At 40.1% G+C, this 18,114-nt stretch overlaps 1 protein-coding gene across 1 annotated transcript in view; it reads left to right on the forward strand.

The window, feature by feature from the left end:
- Nucleotides 1–16,408, forward strand: part of UBASH3A (ubiquitin associated and SH3 domain containing A) — a 37,783-nt gene extending 21,375 nt beyond the window's left edge. The window contains exons 7-14 of the mRNA XM_065419177.1: nt 3,954–4,080; nt 6,165–6,273; nt 7,837–7,959; nt 8,918–9,010; nt 10,177–10,321; nt 14,537–14,643; nt 15,150–15,256; nt 16,271–16,408. Coding sequence (XP_065275249.1) covers nt 3,954–4,080; nt 6,165–6,273; nt 7,837–7,959; nt 8,918–9,010; nt 10,177–10,321; nt 14,537–14,643; nt 15,150–15,256; nt 16,271–16,408 — 949 coding nt within the window. The remainder of the gene's footprint in view (nt 1–3,953; nt 4,081–6,164; nt 6,274–7,836; nt 7,960–8,917; nt 9,011–10,176; nt 10,322–14,536; nt 14,644–15,149; nt 15,257–16,270) is intronic.
- Nucleotides 16,409–18,114: the final 1,706 nt, after the last annotated feature.

The raw sequence follows: 18,114 nt of genomic DNA on the forward strand, positions 1-18,114 counted from the left end.
ATGTACGAACATTCTCCATGTTTCAGCGTCCAGTGAAGGTCTGTACAATTGTTCAAGAGTGTTTTCCTGTCTGCTCGCAGCTACAAAAACTCACACCTCTATTCGTGGTGCTTCATTTGTCTGAACCTTTCTTCAATGGACACTTGAGCAGTGTCAACTAGTGAGCAAAAAAAACTCCCTATTGAATTTTTCTTCCAAGCTTCCCTTCACTTCATCTCTGCCCTTGTAACGAAACTGTCTCTTCTGATGATGAATGCAAGTTTCCTTGAAGACAGGCTCAACTCCTAAGTTTTCTGCTAATTCTTTGGCAGCAGTGATGGCATCTTCAAATCCGTTGTCTCTGTAGACCACAACAAAATCAAGGTAGCTTCTCATCAAAGTAGTAGCGGTTGCGATGTCCATTGACTAAGTTTGTAATGCATTGCTTACAACGTTTACTTGGAACAGGGTATCGTGCCAAACCACAGTTGAGACCAGAAATTGGAAGTCAGTGATCTGGTTTGCCAGGCTTTGCACCTCATGTCGGATTCAGGCCTCGGCTTTACTCGACTGCGCTGGTTCCATCAGGGCGTCGTAAACCTCAGTTACTTGGTACCTCAGTGACCTTATGCTGTCAATGTGCCTCTCCCAGCTAGTGTCACTTAGTGGCTTCGTGGTCAGATTTGTAACATTGCCCATGAGGATCTTCCACCTGATACCTGATGCTGAAACCAAGATGTATATCCAGTACTCCGAAGAGAGATACTGAATCTAAAGAAGATGCTGCATCTGAGACAACCAGGTTGAGGGAATGGTGGCCACAAGGTACGAAGAAAGCTCTTGTATTCAGCACAAGGATCCTTGTCTAGATGCTACTGTTTCTTCCCTTCATGTTCACACCATTGTCATAGCTTTGGCTGCGGCAGTCCTGAAGCTTTATTTTATTCTCATTCAAAACGTTCATAAACAGTTCTGCTAGGCCTTTTCCAGTAGAGTCATCCACAGTCCGGAAACAGATGACGTGTTCCTTTATTTGGCTACAGCCATCCTCGTCATCAACAAATCTTACTGTAAATGACATCTTTTCTCTGTGGCTAATGTTAGGAGTGCAGTTCATTATTACGGGATGGTACTTTGCTTTGCCAAGCTGCATCAATATGTTATCAAGCACCTTCCTTGCCATAAGGTCACTCAATTTGTTTTGAATTGTTTTGTTGCAGTAATGGTCCATTGCTTTTCTATGAACTACTAGACGTTGGTGTTCACCCATGACATCATCGTATTTCCCAAGGAGCTCTACCAAACGGAGGAAATTACAGTTATGTTCAGTGAACAACTTATCTGACAAGCCCCAGAAAGTCAAATTATTCTTTGCAAGGAAGAGGGTAATTCAGATCAGACACTCAAGCATGTTCCTCCAATGCTGGGTTTCTACATTAATAATGTACTGGTTTTCTGCATCTATGCATTTATTCAGCTTGAGCCTGGATTTGACCTCCATCCATTTAGAATAGGCTGTAATATGGCCTAGTGATTTTTCATGTTGCTTCACAGCATCAGCTAAATTATGCCAGTAATTGTACCCAGAAAGCACAAGCAATGATTTGGCATTCTTGTCAAATATTTTGCAACAAAAACAGAACTACTTTGTCAGTTAATTTTGAGTAAACTAGCCAATGCCGAGTCAGTTTCTAACCATACTCGAGCACTCTTTTGCAGTGCAACTTTGAGAAGTGTCGCTTCTGCTCATTTAATGGAAATGTCATATCCTTGATTTTGTCTGACCCGTTCAAAATTGTACAATCAATATTGGCAACGTTTAGGATCACTGGCCATAAAGCAGGATCTGATGTATCAATTTGTGATGTGCAATTTTTCTCACTGCTGTTTCTGTCATCATGCGAGGCTGAATCTTCTTTATCATTTATCTCCTTTTCATGTAAACCAGATTTTTCTTTGTCATTATTCTCCTTTTCATGTGAGCCACATTCTTCTTTATCATCACTCTCCTTTACGCCACTGGATGATTCTCCATCACTTTCCTCACATTTCCATTCCTTATCTTCAGGTAAATCTGCTAATTCCTTAGTAATCCATCATTTACGCTTCACTCCTCAATTTCTTCTTCACTGAGACGATCGCAACTGCCTAAAGTCTGGTCTATGTTGTTCTGTTTCAGATATTTTCCCATCAAATTTTCCCCTTACTGCAAACTAGATTGCAACTGAGATTTTTTCTTCCTATACTGAGCTCCTGAAGATTTCTTTGTGGGCATCTTTTTTGTACAGAGGAAAATAGACAGTATTAGGGAGAGCAAAAGTCTGTGTTCTGCAGTCTTAGAAAATCATCAAACATTACGTGTAAAGCATGGCAAAAGAAGAAACAGTATTTCTTTTATATTGTTGTGTAGATATAGGCTCACTAGATATCTCGGGCATCTCATTAAATATGTCCTTTATTAATCGGTACTTACACTCTTAAGTCTTAAAACACAGTACACGTTCATAATTACACAATAAAACAAGGTTCACAATATTGCAGCGGGGCTCTCACTTCAGTTCAGTTTGTTCTTATATCTCACTCACTGACTGACTGGCAACGCCATGCCCCTGATATACTCGTGAGGGCATGGCTGACAGCATTCTAGGAGGTTCGAGGAAAATGTAGTTCTCAAAGTCTGGAAGGTTCCACAAGATTCTACAAGGTCCAGAACATTTTAGGAGGTTGGTGAAAAATGAATCCACATATGGAATACCTGAAACATTTTACTTCATACATTCTATTTTCCCTTTTGTCGTTAACAACTAAAACTGCACCCCAAGTCCGGCACCACCCAATCCTGGCACCCCAGGCGGTCGCCTGGGTTACCTGCCCCTACATCCAGCCCTGGCTGTGCTGGTGTAGTGTCATTGTGTAGACATGGCCTGGAAACGTTGTTGTAGAGATCAATCCCACAACCCCCATTCAAACAGAATGGGCAGGGTCTGCTTCAGCCAACAAATTTCACAGAAACAATAGAGATTTCCCAGGTGATTGAAGGAAAGTCAGTCAGGGAGTAAAAAAATCCTGAAGGAGGTTGGGTGGGAATTAAATCAATTTGGGTTGATGATGTGAAAACAGCGATCATATGTAGATAGTTAACCTTGTATCATTGTTAGTTTGCTAAATTATTTATTTGCTCTCTCTTTGGCATAGGTCATACAGGGTGTCGTCATTTTGAGTACCATCAGAATTATGGGCAGAGCTAAAACAGGAGAGTTATGCTGAGAGGTACTGGTGATTGCATCAATCACAAACCTCTTTGAGATTGGGCATGAACGCCCCCTTCAATTAACATAACTGTCTGGATGAGTTAGTCAGAAGCCCCCCACCTAAGACAAACAGGGACTGTGAACCTGCCCAGGAGTTTGGACTGAGTGGGCAGAGGGTGTGTGTGTGTGTGTGTGTGTGTGTGTGTGTGTGTGTGTGTGTGTGTGTGTGTGTGTGTGAAAGCCAAGCAATAGCCAGTAAGCGTAGTGTGATTCTGGAAAAAGCCAGAGAGTGATCTTGTGGGTCTGTTGGCTAAAGAGGCTTGGTGCTATAAAATAGGAAACTGCTCCTTTATTGTTGGTTTCTCCTGCATTCAGAGAAGCAGGACTTTGTACATTCCTTGTACATAAATAAAACTGCAACTCCCTCAATTTCTGCTTCCAACTAGAACATCTCCAGGACCCCGAACTTTGACTAACCACTCAGATCAAAAGGGGCAATGTTATTTATTAACCGCAATCTGGCAATAGCCTGTCACTTGTATTAGTACTGTGGGATCAGACTTTCTCATATACAATTTTGCGAAGCATGTCAAAACTCTTTATGGTTCTGCTCCCACTGAAGTGAATGGGAATCTTGCCTTTTACTTCCCTGGATACAAGATCAGGCCTTAAAAATCCCATCTCTCTATGTGCGTCTGTCTGTTGTTTCTACTTTTCCCACAGAGAATACACTTTCACTCCAGCTTCAGGACTGCTCCCCAAGAATGAAAATGAACCTAGACGTAAACTGAATGGTGAAGTCCATATCCCAGTAATGACAAAGAGTGTAACCCAAACGCTTGCTTTCCAGGTAATAAGTCTTCATTTCTTACTCTTTGACAGGTGCATAAATATCAGTGCAGGTAACATGCTTATACAAATACATGTTTTTAAATGAACATTTAATATCACCCTCTAGTTTCATCTCAATATTATCTATAGAGAAATTGCTTTTACATTTCTTAATGACTCTTTGCTTCAGCCAGTAAAAAATAACAAAGCAAATGAAAAAAATATAGTTTTCAAATGTCAGCTTTCTTTATGTGCAAGGAGTAAACAGATCTTCTAATTATAAGCAAGGCTTGTGTCAAACTCTGGAGATACGGCTTGTGGAGCAATGTGCAGATATTGCTAGCAGTAGGCGTTGGGCCTAATTCTTCTCTCATACCAGTCTGAGGCCTGCATAACACCACTGATTTCAATGGATTTACACCAGTGTAACTGAGAGCAGAATTAGGCCCTATGTTTGTACTTTCTTGGCCAAACTGATTTTATTTTACCTTATCTTAGATATTTATATGCCTTACTGTAAGATCTTAGATCCTAGTCTGTAATTTCTTTGTGTTTTTATATATATCTACAATAAATAGGTGTGTAAGACAATAGTAGAGTAAATTAGTCTAAAGGGTCACCATCAACACTGACAGATTTACATTTTTAACCCCTGCCCTCAATATTGATGGGGTTTTTTGGGGGGGAGGAGGAGGTGTTTTGTTTTTGTTTTTTTACAATGTATCCCCAGTATTTATTAACAGGTCGCCCAGCAAAGGGCAAGAATTTGACTAAATCTCAGCTTCTCAGATGGGCTACCCACTTGGGTGCATGGGCTCTGATGTTCATGTGACCTGGGTGCATTTGTGTGCATTGCACCATTAGTACATTCTGTCTGCACCTCCTTTCTTGTGACCTGGTAGGGGCCTGAAATTTGCAAGAACCCTGCACATTAGAAACAAAGGTTCTTAGAAATACTAATCCCCAGAAGAATGTAGCTAGCAGCCAGAATGTAGAGGATGTCCTCCCAAAACCAGACCTCATCGTGTTCCCTTCAGCACCCTGAAAATATGATGACTTCCATGGGCATAATATAATGCCTCCTTGACACCACAGCTTGTGTGCTCCTCCTCCCTTCTCTCACAGAGCCCAGCTCTGGGTTGGAGTCCTGATTTGATCCACAGTATGTTTCTTACAGTAGTTCACGTGTTCATTTTGAGAGGCCCTATGATGGAAGTTGCTCCTGCACTCAAAACAGAAAAGCAAGATTGCAAAACCCTGAATCATAATCTTCCCACTGCAGTTTATTAATATCTCTTCCTAAGAGTACTGTATGTGTACAAAGCAAATGGAGATGTGACTATAGCACGGGTAGACACACCTATGCTAGTTTTAATCTAGCTAGCGCGGGTAACAATCATAATATAGACATAGTGGCACGGATTTCAGCTCAGACTAGCTGCCTCAGTACAAGCCAGGGACCCTGAGTACATACTAGGGTTGTTAGCCCACGCTGGGGACCCTACGGCCACATCTTCACTGCTATTGTTACCTTGTGCTAGCTAGATTAAAGCTAACATGGGTAAAGCTAACTCTGTGTTACAACCACTCCTCCATTTGTGTCGTAGATACACCCTCAGACGCAAAACAAAATCTGTTGCTGCAGAGATATAATAAGATGCAGTGTACAGTGGAACATTTGAATGCAGATCTGTCTGTATTGTAAGGATTCCAATTCTCCTCATCCAGTTTGCTGTGCCTATGCTAGGATTTTAACATGTTAGTTAAAACACCTTTTTCGTAGTGTAAACATGGTCTTATAACCTAATCTATAGCCACTGAAATCACAGTACTCTGTCCATTGATTTCAGTGGACTGTAGATGAGGCCTTATATTTCTGTGGGTCTAAGCACCTCATCTGTAAAATGGGAATAATACTACTTCCTTTCTCCCACCCTTTGTCTGTCTAGTTTATTCAAATGATTGTAAGCCTTTCAGGAAAGGGACTGTCCTTTAGTATGTGTGTACAGCACATTGCAGGCCTGATCTCAGTTGCAGGTTCTAGGTGCCACTGCAATAAAATTAACTAATAACACTAAAATATAAATGGGTCACTGCATCCAGCTTTCTCAGACTGTTGCTCTCAGAAGAGGCCTGTTGGTGATGCGCCATGGGGAGAGAGTGGATCATGTTTTTGGGAAGTCGTGGATTCAGCAATGCTTAACTGCAGATGGTAAGTAAAAGAACGGGAGGACTGGCCCTTGGCAAACCAGACTGAAAAGAAAATATTGTACCATGATGGCCGTGATGCATAAAGTCTAAATTACTACTTGTAAATGTCTGCAAACCAGACTGAACTTTAGTGCTGAAGAAAGCAGCTATTCAGAAATACCCTTCATACACAAAAAGCCTAGTAGTATCATATAGTCAAAGCAATACGGTAGTACCTTAGAGTTACGAACACCAGAGTTACAAACTGACCGGTCAACCACACACCTCATTTGGAACCGGAAGTACACAATCGGGCAGCAGCAGAGACAAAAAGAAAAGGCAAATATAGTACTGTGCTATACATAAATTACTAAAAAAATAAAGGGAAAGTTTAAACAGAAGGTTTGACAAGGTAAGGGAACTGTTTCTATGCTTGTTTGATTTAAATTAAGATGGTTAAAAGCAGCATTTTTCTTCTGCATAGTAAAGTTTCAAAGCTGTATTAAGCCAATGTTCAGTTGTAAACTTTTGAAAGAACAGCTGTAATGTTTTGTTCAGTTACAAACATTTCAGAGTTACAAAAAATCTTCATTCTTGAGGTGTTCAGAACTCTGAGGATCTACTGCATTTGCTATAGTTACTGTACTTCCCATGTAGTCATCCTACACAAGTAATACTGTACAAATAGAGCTCAGTGAAACTACATTTTTGTCTCGAGTTGATGTGCAAAACATGAATTTTTCACCAGCATTTTCAGAAATTTAAAAAATTGATCAATGACCAAATTTCCCTATTTTGTGTGGATAGACATAGCTTTTCAACATTACAATGTTGATCAAAATCATGACGCTGTGCTAGTCAAACCCAGTCAAGAATAACTGGAGCAAACAATGAGATTTTTGTAGAGAAATGACAAAATGTTAACACTGGCATAGGTGAAAAGTCAAGGTTGACGGGTTTTTTGGCCTTCAAAGCATGATTCTGAGGTGAAACAAAGTTTTATATATATATATTTGGGGGTGAGAGTGGCGGAGGAATTGTGTTTTGCTCATGGTCTCTTGGGTTATGTTGGAAATCAGACAAGATGACCATAATGATCACTTCTGGCCTTAAAATCTGTGAAGTATTTCCTTTTCTTTTTTGCTATGAGAACATTGTTTTTTTATAACTTTGGCAATGGTAAAAAAGAGTTTCCACTGCTCTGATGTGAATATATGTCTCTGGTGAATTTTACAGAGCATTTGTTTTCTCTGGTGTTCTGCTACTCTGGAACTCAGAGGAGATGTGTCATTCTGTCAGAGGGTTCTCCTCCTTGATGTCTTTCCCAGAACCCAATGAGACTGGGCCATAGTGAATCAACAATTTCCCGGGTTTGCTTTGGTGAATGTAAAGTGCAGTATCCCTGAGGTAATATTAAGAAATCACTCACTCCCTTTTTTCACCAGGGAGACAGTTAGGGTCAGGTTTTCAGAAATGGGTTGCCTAAAATGCAGAAGAAAATTATTATGCATGCATAACAGAAATACGTACGTATGTATTACTATGGCCTTTATATATAGGGATGAAATGTTTTGTTTTGTTTTAGGAAAATACCACAGAGCAGATCTGAATTTCCCTGCCAGTCTGCCAAAACGAAGAGACGGCATCAAACATTTTGAATATGATCCTCCTTTATCATGCTGTGGTGTTTTCCAATCTAGACTTGTAGGTAAGTTAGATATTATTCTAATAGGAATGAAAAGGGGTGGAAGAAAGACTTCTGTAATCTGTGAAAGCGCACGCTGGCTTTACCATAGGAATGCTTCCTGGCAGTGTAACTGGTAGAGTTCCTTTATGGGCAGCAGGAAAGGGACCTTGCTCTTTCATGTGGGAGCTGTACAGCAGGGTGGGGAGCAGGGCCAATTTCTCATGTAGTGCAAGAGCCAGCCTGCCACCTTATGGCAGGGAAGGGTCAGAGCAATGTGCCACAACACCGTACATTCTGCTTCTAGTCTTAACCGGAGCAGTGAACTGTAGCCAGGGCCGGCTCCAGGCACCAGCAGAAGAAGCACATGCCTGGGGCGGCACATGCTAAGGGGCGCCTTTTCTTTTTTTTTTTTTTGGCTGCTTCGGCAGTTCGGGCGGCAGTCCGAGCGGCTTTTTTTTCTTTTTCTTTTTTTTTGCTTGGGGCGGCAAAAATGGTAGGGTCGGCCCTGACTGTAGCCTGTCTGTTGGCTGGCTAGAGTGGGGCAGGACATGAAGTTTCTTGGTCTCTAGATTGTGTGTGAGCAGTTCATACTCACTGTATTGATATTTGAGCTGTATTGGGTAGTCAGATTGAATACATCTATCCATGATGTGTTTCTGTTCCCTGCTTTGATGAGTATAAATCTCAGAAATAGGGTTGTGGTGCAAATACCTGTCTTTCTCTATCTACCATAAGTGTATCTAAGTGCCTTTACAAATTTAAATATTTCTATGACTGTTTTTCTAGTATTCACTTAACATTTCCTCTTCCCACAAATATTCCTGCTGGTAAGCTTGTCCACCAGAATATTTGTGGAAAGTGAATTAAAAAGAGGCATGAGTGCATTCAAAGTTTATTGTAAAGTTCAAACTAATATCTGTGGGAACTATTTTGCAGTAGTACTAATGATTGTAAAGAGCAACTCTCATGTGTATTGCAGGAGAAGCTCTGCTGGAGAAACAAGAGGCAGTTAGCCGTGTATACTGTTCCCCTGCACTCCGCTGCATACAGACAGCTCAACACGTGCTAGAAGGTAGGTTAGCAAAATGGTTATGTTCTTATACCACACTGGCCATTTCTGAGTCAATCTTCTTCTAAGCCAATGAGAGTGGAGCAGCTAAAATGCTGCATGGCTTTTTGAAAATTTACTTTTGCCTTTAATCAGTGCTGACAGATACTTCTGTCTTGAGCAAGGGCTAGATGATACTGTGAGGAAGTAATAAAGTTTCCCCACTATAATAGTAAAATCGTATTCAATTGAATCGTGTCCAATAAAGTTAAAACGGAATCTAACATTGTATAAGACAAAGACATTTCAGATTAAGTAGAATTTAACTTATTGGATAGACTCAAATTGTTATATTTAACTCTTCCATGAATGATTTTGGTCATAAAATCAAGTGTTTCCATTACGCTCAGGGACAGGTACCCAGGGAAAGAAACCTGAGAGTTTCTCCTGGAAGTTTGCCTTTGCTAACAAGAGGTTTGAGACCACCACATTATTAAAAACTAGTCTTTTTAAATGAAGACTCCCACGTGATAGGTCACTCAAAAAATTTCTTTTAAAATCACAAAGCCATGGATGATAGGACTCTGTGATTCCAGAACTGGGAAGGAACACTGCGTTTCTGCTGGGAATTCACATCAGTATGGCCTTCTGAGAATACAGAGTAAAACTCAGGTTACCTCTCTTTAACAGGGAGATTTTTCTTTAACACCGTTTTTATAGGTTTGGATTTACTGCTCCACATAGGCCCAGTGAGCTACACGGTATATAGAAACAGCATACAACAATTTTCTTCTTGATATTTACTTACCCTCTAACACCTGTGCGGAGTGAGTCGTTGTCTCCATTTTGTTCTCTACCCCGCAGCACCCAGTGGCATCACTCCACAAATAATAGTGGTTTGAGAATTTACACTTACAGTCACTCTGGCAAGAATATAGTATACTTTCTTCTCCTCCCCCTGGGTTGCCAGCTTCAGAACTTTACCAAGTATTGTTTAAGCATGTGGAGTAGGGTATCTAGAAGGACTGAGACTCCATGTAGTCAACATTATGTGTACTTAATAGTCTTTGTTTTACATTGTATTTTTACTTTGTTAATAAAATTATTACCAGGAATAAGGTGCCATGTGCAGGCAAAGCTTAAAGCTCTGAATGCACCTTTCCTTTTTTAAAATCTCTTATTTATTGCAGGGCTTAAATTAGAACAAAAAATTAAAATCAGGGTAGAACCTGGACTCTTTGAATGGACCAAATGGGAGGCCAACAAAATAATTCCCTCCTTTATGGCACTGACAGAACTGACAGAGGCTACTTACAATATAGATCCCAGTTACAGGTAAATGCTGCATGTACAGTATGTTAATGTGTATTTCTGATACCTCTCTTGTTTTTGGCAGTTCTTAAGTCTCACAAGACAGTGTTGCAAAAATGAATGATTCAGGATTTAGACCATTGACTTCAATGGACAGAGTAGGGGCTGAGTAAAGCCTATATTATTTGGTCCCAAGATAGGACGTGCCAATATATAGTTAGTTCTTTCACTACATAATTCACTGCTTTTGGGCAAGGTGACATACTAACGGGTGAATCATTCTTACATGTATATGGATGGGTGAGTGTGTGTGTCGGGTCTGAATCCTGTTCCTATAGAAGTGAATGGCATTGACTTCAAGTTTGCAAGATCAGGCCTATGGTTGATTATCTAAATATTTTAGACTCTCATGATGGACATCCATATTTTTGTTTTTACTTTTAGCTAAAAACTATGAGCCATGATTTGTTAAGTGTGAAAAAATTCCTGTCATGTCACATTTCTGCCAAGAAATAATTGTATTGCATTTTGATGGGGGGGGGTTGGGGGTCAAGTCCTTTCCTTGGTGCTCAGCTCAAAATTGAGTGAGGATTTCAGAATTTGTCCCAATGGGGGCTGATCTCACATGATCCCGTGGCTGCCAAGATTCGCACAGTTCCACATGTGAACTTCTCAACAGCAAGAAAAACTCACCAATTTTCAACTAAGTCCCTCTAAACAGCAAGTGTAAGGGAGACAGAGCTCATGTCCCAAATACCACTGGAGCAGAGAGTTGTAGGAACCAGGGGCAGCCCAAATGTGTTGGGAGAAGAGAGATGAACAGAAAGCAAGGCATCTGTCATTCTAATTTTATAGGTTGTCGGGATGTTAATGTTCCATTAAAATAGATTTCTGCATTAAATTCTGTGGTATTTTTTGTTTTGCTCAAAAATAATCACTGCACTCAGCAAAGTCCCCTTTTTTGTCCCTGCCTTCCACAATGCAATTCTGTGGTGTGGTGCAGGTTCTGAATGCTTGTAAACCACAGCAGAACAGGAAATGAACCAGGCATTGAATCTATTCTAGCCTCTTTTTGTTTGTTTGTTTGTTTGTTCACAGTGCCATGCTGCATTACACCTGCAGTGCATGGCCAAACCCAGAAAATCACTCGGTTAATAAAGGTACCTCACTCTGGGGTTTCCCATGTCTGGACAAGTAAAAAAGTGTTGTGCCTTTATAGTATTTCTCAACACCGAGCAAAATCCTTAGTTTCAGAGTGAGTGAATAGACAAACCCTTTCATTTTCCTAGGTTCAAAACTATTCACAGCAAAGTTACTATTTCCCCTAGTTTCTCACTTTCCATACAAACTCACTAATCTAAAAAAAAAAAAAAATCAGTTGATATAAGACTCCATAGAGACAGGCCACGATTGAAGATGGGTAAAGCGCTTAATGGGTGGAAGGGAAAACTGTAAAGTGTTGCAACATTGGAGCCAGCCAGCAACTGAATAACCTAAACAAACTATAAATATGCATTTTGTACATCAATGAAAACAGTGTAGCGTCCTTCCCCAGATGTTTCATGTGCAGCGTGCTGGATAATAACATGAGAGGTCTCCATGTTTCTAAAACAAAACTGGCTCTTTTTTAAGAGAACTGTTTGTAGCGATGCTGCAACTGCAGATAGCATTCTAATCATATGTACACAGACTGGCTTCCTGGTGCCTTTTCCAAACCCTTCCCTGCTGAAACCTGTGGTCCTTCCTCCAAATTTCATTCAGAAGTACAGCTCACATTTCTATTCTCTCTATCCCCACCCCACGTGAGTGATTATAAGCGACTATTATTTCCTAGCCCCGGTCATCTGCCATAAATCAGAGTTAAAAAAGGTTAATTCCTGTCACATGGCCAGGGTCAAAATCCACTGTCTCCAGTAGCTACTGTTACCATATACATGTAACTTTGCAACCCCATTCCTTCCAACTCCTTTGGCTCCTCCTGTCTTCAGCATCCTCACTATTATTTCTTTTGGGAAGAGCCATTGCACTTGTTTCTTTTCTATGTTTATGGCCAGGCCAATCGAGGTCTAAGCTTTGCTTTTTAACTCCATTACTGACTCTTGCTTAGTAATTCTGATCCTTGCTATCGATATACAGATATTGTATTCCTCAAATACTCCATCACCATGGGCTCTCCAAATCAGTAGACACCATCAAGGTTTCACGTCACCCCTAGTACTGTTTGCAGAAGATAGCATCTCTAGGTCACAGAAGAGTCAGTGAAGTCTGTAACCTTCCTGAAAGGACTGTGCTTAGTGGTGAGATTTCTGCAAAGTCACGTAAGATATCTCTACCCACTGATTGCCATTTAGATTATTTAAGTAAAAGTCATGACCATCTTCTGGTCAGGACCCTGATCACTCCCCATCAGTGGAGGTACTCAGTCTAAACTAAACTGATCTTTAATGGCATTAAAGAAGCAGCGTTGTCTAATGGATAGGGTGCTGGACTGGGTATTAGGATACCTGGGTTCTGTTCCTGAATCAGCCACTGATCTGTTAGGCAAATCACTTAACCTCTCTCCCTCTGTTTCCTCTTTCACATTTTGTCTTTCTTGTCTATTTAGATTGCAAGCTACTTGGGGCAGGGACTGCTTCCACACATAGCCAATATGTACAGTACCTACAGTATGGAGTGTTGGTCTCACTTGGGGTCTCTTGGCACTACTGTAATACACAGAATGACCTAGTATCAATGATCACACACTGAAAGATATCTGCATTCCTCACAGGTTTTTAGTTACTACTTATTCCCTGCTTTCTGAATTGGTGCTTGGATACTATGTTGAATGGGTCCCTGTAAAAGTAGAGGAGGAACGCTTAACCATCTATCTATTGTATCTCTTATTCAGTGATGGTCCCATGATTTAAAAGCTCTGAGGACAGTCTGAAATTCACTTGTGTACTGTATGACAGGTCTAGTACAATAGCCCTACAATACATCAATCTACTTGCTACCTATTCGCTGCTCATGCTGCACGCTGGTTTTAAATGGGTGAGATAAGATGATCAGATTCTGATCTTCTGTGTGGTTGAAAGAAGTTAGCTGGTATAGTTTCCTGGACCAGAGCCATTGCATGTGACAGAGCAACATGTAGCTGTGCAGGTCTCCAGCTAACAGGAGAAGTGACTTTATAGAAAGAAATAATGAAGGAAATAAAAACTTTCCTTTGTCCATTTACTCTAGACTTGATGGCAGAACCCTAAATATTTCAGGCCAGATCCTCCGCTGTTTAGTGGAGATACGCTGATTTATAGCAGCTGAAGATCTGGCCCTTAATTTGTAAACACTATATTTTACATGCAGGGGACACCTATAAGTAAAAGAAACTACAAGGTCAGATCTTGAAGGCACAACTGCCCAAACTCCTAAGACTGGCCCAATATTAATAAATATTCTCACTGGTCTTTATAAAGATTTATTTTTAAGTAAAAAGCAAACAAGGATTGTTTAATTTGTTTTGTCAAAGCAGGCACAGGTAGGGATTTTTAAAGGGACACTCAAGCCAAGGGGCCAAATCCTGGAATCAGCCATTTCATTGGTGTCAGTGGGAGTTCTGTATAGATAAGAACTGAGTACGGACTTCAGGGTTTGGCTCAGTTTTTAAGCCTAAAATCCATCCTACTTGGACAATGATTTTTTTTTTAATGTTCTTGCCTGGAGGAGCCTATATTTGTATGTTTTTTTCCAAACACAAGCATTTCTGGGGTATATTTCTTATCAGGGCCATAGCAACAAAGAACGTGGCCCCCTCCGAACGGTGGCCCCCTCCGAACATATGTCCGGGCGGGGCCCCTTACAATGCAGAAACTGGAATGCGGTATTTATTTTGCCACTTTTAGGGGCCCCCTTCCTTGCGGGGCCCCCTCCAGTCGGAGGGTACGGAGGGCGCTCGCTACGCCTCTGTTTCTTATAAACTGCATGATCCATTGTGAGGTTTACTAAAGGACAGATTCTGATACCTTTATTCACATTTGATAGTATCCTATTCTGTGAGTTCCTCTATTGGATTCAGTTGGACTACTTGCAGAGAAAGCTACTGTTTGGTGTGAGTTGAAGTACCATGCTTCAGATCAGTGCAGTCTCTGAGGTAGGGATGGTGTATAGGTACAAGTTTGTTTACTGATAATGTTGACACTGTCCCAATATACAAACAAATGTTACCTAGATGAGTGACTCCTCTGTGGTTTTTATTATCAGATGTACTTTCCCACTTTCCTCCCTGGTGCCATCGGAAAGTTATGAAGAGTATGTAAGCAGATGCTCTGCAGTTATAAAACAGATTCTCAGTGACTGTACAAGCAACGGTAAATATTTCACATTCTCGCGTTCAGTGCCTCATGTTTTCAATGGCAGGATCGGAAACAGCTGTGCCATATGAAATACATTTAGTATGGATGCTTGGTATTGCCCTGTCTTTGAGGTAGATTATTAAACATTATATTAAATTAATATATGTATTATTTAAAATAGAAATAGACAAGACTAAACATAAGGCAGTAAAATACTCCATTGCTAAATCATATCATATGCAGGGTCTTAGTTTGTCAGGATGTGACTTGACACTGTAAGGCAGCTTTTTTTATTATTATTTTTTTTTGAAAGCTTCATTTCCCCCCCAGCAAATGCTTGTCTCGTTAGCTGAATTGCATGAAACATACCAAACAGGATATTTACACCTGCCCAGTTTATATGTCACACAGCTCTGCAAAGATGAACAACACAAAAACAGCCAATAAGCATAACCAACACACAGTGAATTGTAAAGTTACAGTTTTCTTTCTTCCTTCCTTTAATTATTTTGGTGTAACAGGTATCATCCTGATAGTGGGTCATGGCTCATCCCTGGATTCCTTCACTCGACCTGTACTAGGGCTCCCAGCCAGAGACAGCAATGATTTTGCCTCATTGGTTAGAAAGGTAAGAAGTTTTTCCAACAGGAAGCTCTTGCCCACTGTTTTCTCCTTGGTATATTTTCAGTAAGGAACCTACTCAAGCAATGGGCTGTTTGTTTTTTCAATTGCTCACTAACAAGAGTTACTCTCTGATTCTGGAGGGAGCTCTGTTCAGTAGTTCTAGCACACAACTGGCTGTCAAGAGATGTGAGTTCTACCAGTCAACTGCCATGTGACCTTGGGCATATCATGTCTCTCCGGTGAAGATTTTCAAAGGCACCATGGCACCAGATTCCCATTGAAAGTCACTGGGAGGTACACACCGAACTGCCAGGTGTGCCTTTGAAAATCTCCCCCTAGGTATCTTGGTTTGTCTGTCACTAAGATGGATAACAGTGTCCCCTTTGCATCTCCCAAGGTGTTGTGCAGCCTACGTCAAGAAAGCACAGCTCCCATTTGGAAAAGTCAGTCTGTAAAGCGGTACAGTGGGGTACCATATTCACTGTGTCTCAGTGAGCCCAAATCATATTTGCTCCGTTTATGAATAAAAGGGTGATCTGTGTTGCCAGCACCACAAGCTCATCCCGGGATCTGATGACCAACCTATGCTTTCTGGTTTGTACATAATCACCGGTAACAAAGATTCTGTAAGCCAAATTTTCCCTTCCATTATACCTGTTGCACTGGTGTTAGGGAGGGGAGAATTTGGTCAGCAGTGTGTTTATTACTGGTGATGATGCATGAGATAGAAAGAACATAGCTTGATCATCAGATCTCTGGAAGAGCTTGTGGAGCTGACACAAGCTCCATTAATGTCCAACAGATAGGACTTCCTCATGCTACCAATTCATTTTAGGTCAAGTGGGAGAATATCTTGATCTGTATTCCTAAAATGCTCTCAAGATACACACCCCTGTTCCACAATACAAACTGTTTAATTACGCTGTGCTTTCAGTCTATATGGTATGTCTTCCCCATTTCCAGTGTATTCAGGAAAGTTCTAATACAAAGTCCTGTTGAAATCTCTCTGTTTTTCCAGATACCTTCACTGGGCATGTGTTTCTGTGAAGAGCTTAAAGAGGAGAATAGATGGCAGATGATTAACCCACCAGTTAAGACGTTAACCCATGGATCAAATGCAGCATTTAATTGGAGAAATGGCATACTGGACAGTTAGAATCTATACTCATTCATTATATATTTCAAAAAAGAAGAGAAGACAAATATTTTTCCTCCTGGTTCAACACAGGCCAGCGGTCTGTCCAAAATATTTAGAACTTGGGGGAATTTTCCTCTACTACTTGTATGAATTGTCAACGCACAGAAAGCACTTTTGAAGTTTTTGAGCCTGAGTTCTGTTTTTGTTACAGTGACTCAGAAGAAAAAAACCTATTAACTGACATAAAAGTGAACGATAATTCATCCAGTGCTGAAGAATGAACTTTTAAAACTCTTTATTTAGACTAACATCTGTAATGATTATATATATATATATATATATATATATATATATATATATATATATATATATAACTGACTATAAGCCTCGTTGCTTGACGCACTCATGAAAACATATGGTTATATCTTCAAGAACAAAGTACAATCAATAAAGAATTAGACATTTTGTTTCAGACATGTGGACATTTTGTTTTCTTATTGATTGCTTCTAGTTTATCCAGAGTATGAATGGACATGATGTATCATACAGACTATTTATTTTCTTCTGGTGCATAATCAGGTTCCATCACAGGAGCTTTTCCATCAAGCGACTCTAACCATGCAAATATCGCATCATTGTTAATAAATGACTTGCAGAAAAAAAGTTTAAGAAAACTGAATTTATTGCCTCGTTGCTAAAAAAAGATTGTACAATACATTGTCGTAATGATGACAAGACCATGCTGTGGGTAATTCTATCTGCTGAAGGTTTCCTGAGATGGCTGTCATGTGACAGAACCGCACAGCTTGTTTCTTATTGTTTTACCCCCAGACCTAAGATGACAAGCTTATTGGTTACTCACAAACCATGTACACCATTTCTATCAATTCCTTGTTTGTTTAAAGGGATACGGACCCAAACACCGACAAACACTTCTTCAAAAGGTTCACATTGCCTCTTTAAACTATCTTCCTCGTAATGCCCTGACTATCCCAAGTGAAACCGGGAGATTTTGTTTCAATGAGAAATAAATGAGGTCCTTATTCCTCTCTTATGTTGTCTGATATAGTTTTATTTTTCACTCTTAGACATGACTCATTCTCTCTTTCTTCCTACAGCTGAGCAAAATTTTTCAGACTAAACTTTTTTCCTTCAAAAAAAAACCCCCCATATTTGGGTCAATTGAAACATTTTGCTAATTTGTGTTGAATTCAGCAAATTGTGTTGGTTGAAAAAAAAATGAAAAATAATTTAAAAAACAATTTGTTTTGACATTTTTTAAGTTTAAACTTTAAAAAAATTACTTCAATTTTTTTTTAAATAATTAAAAGGGTCAAAAAAGTTGGAAACCAAACAGAATGATTGGGTTGATCCAAAACATTTTTTAACGGTTCAACCACCAAACCAAAGAAATCCATTATTTGCATAGCTCTATTTCTTCTTTACATCTCACAAACCCTTAACATTGTCTCCATTGACTTTCTGAATATGCTGCAAAGCCTATCTTTTTTTTTCAGGCTTCTGGGGAAACAGAGGTATGGGGAAAATTCAACGAGATCATTGCAAAAATAGGTGCCAAACAGCCTGCTGAAATTAGATGGTAACAGTCAGAGTGGTCATTAGAGGGACAGAAAAATATTTTCTATATTTAGGACTAGATTTTCACTGTGAGAAGTGCTGTGGGTGGGTTAGTGTCAACCTCTGGATGGTTCACTTTGATTTTC

Source organism: Emys orbicularis, chromosome 1, assembly GCF_028017835.1.
Source record: "Emys orbicularis isolate rEmyOrb1 chromosome 1, rEmyOrb1.hap1, whole genome shotgun sequence".
In the NCBI taxonomy this organism is placed as follows: Eukaryota; Metazoa; Chordata; order Testudines; family Emydidae; genus Emys; species Emys orbicularis.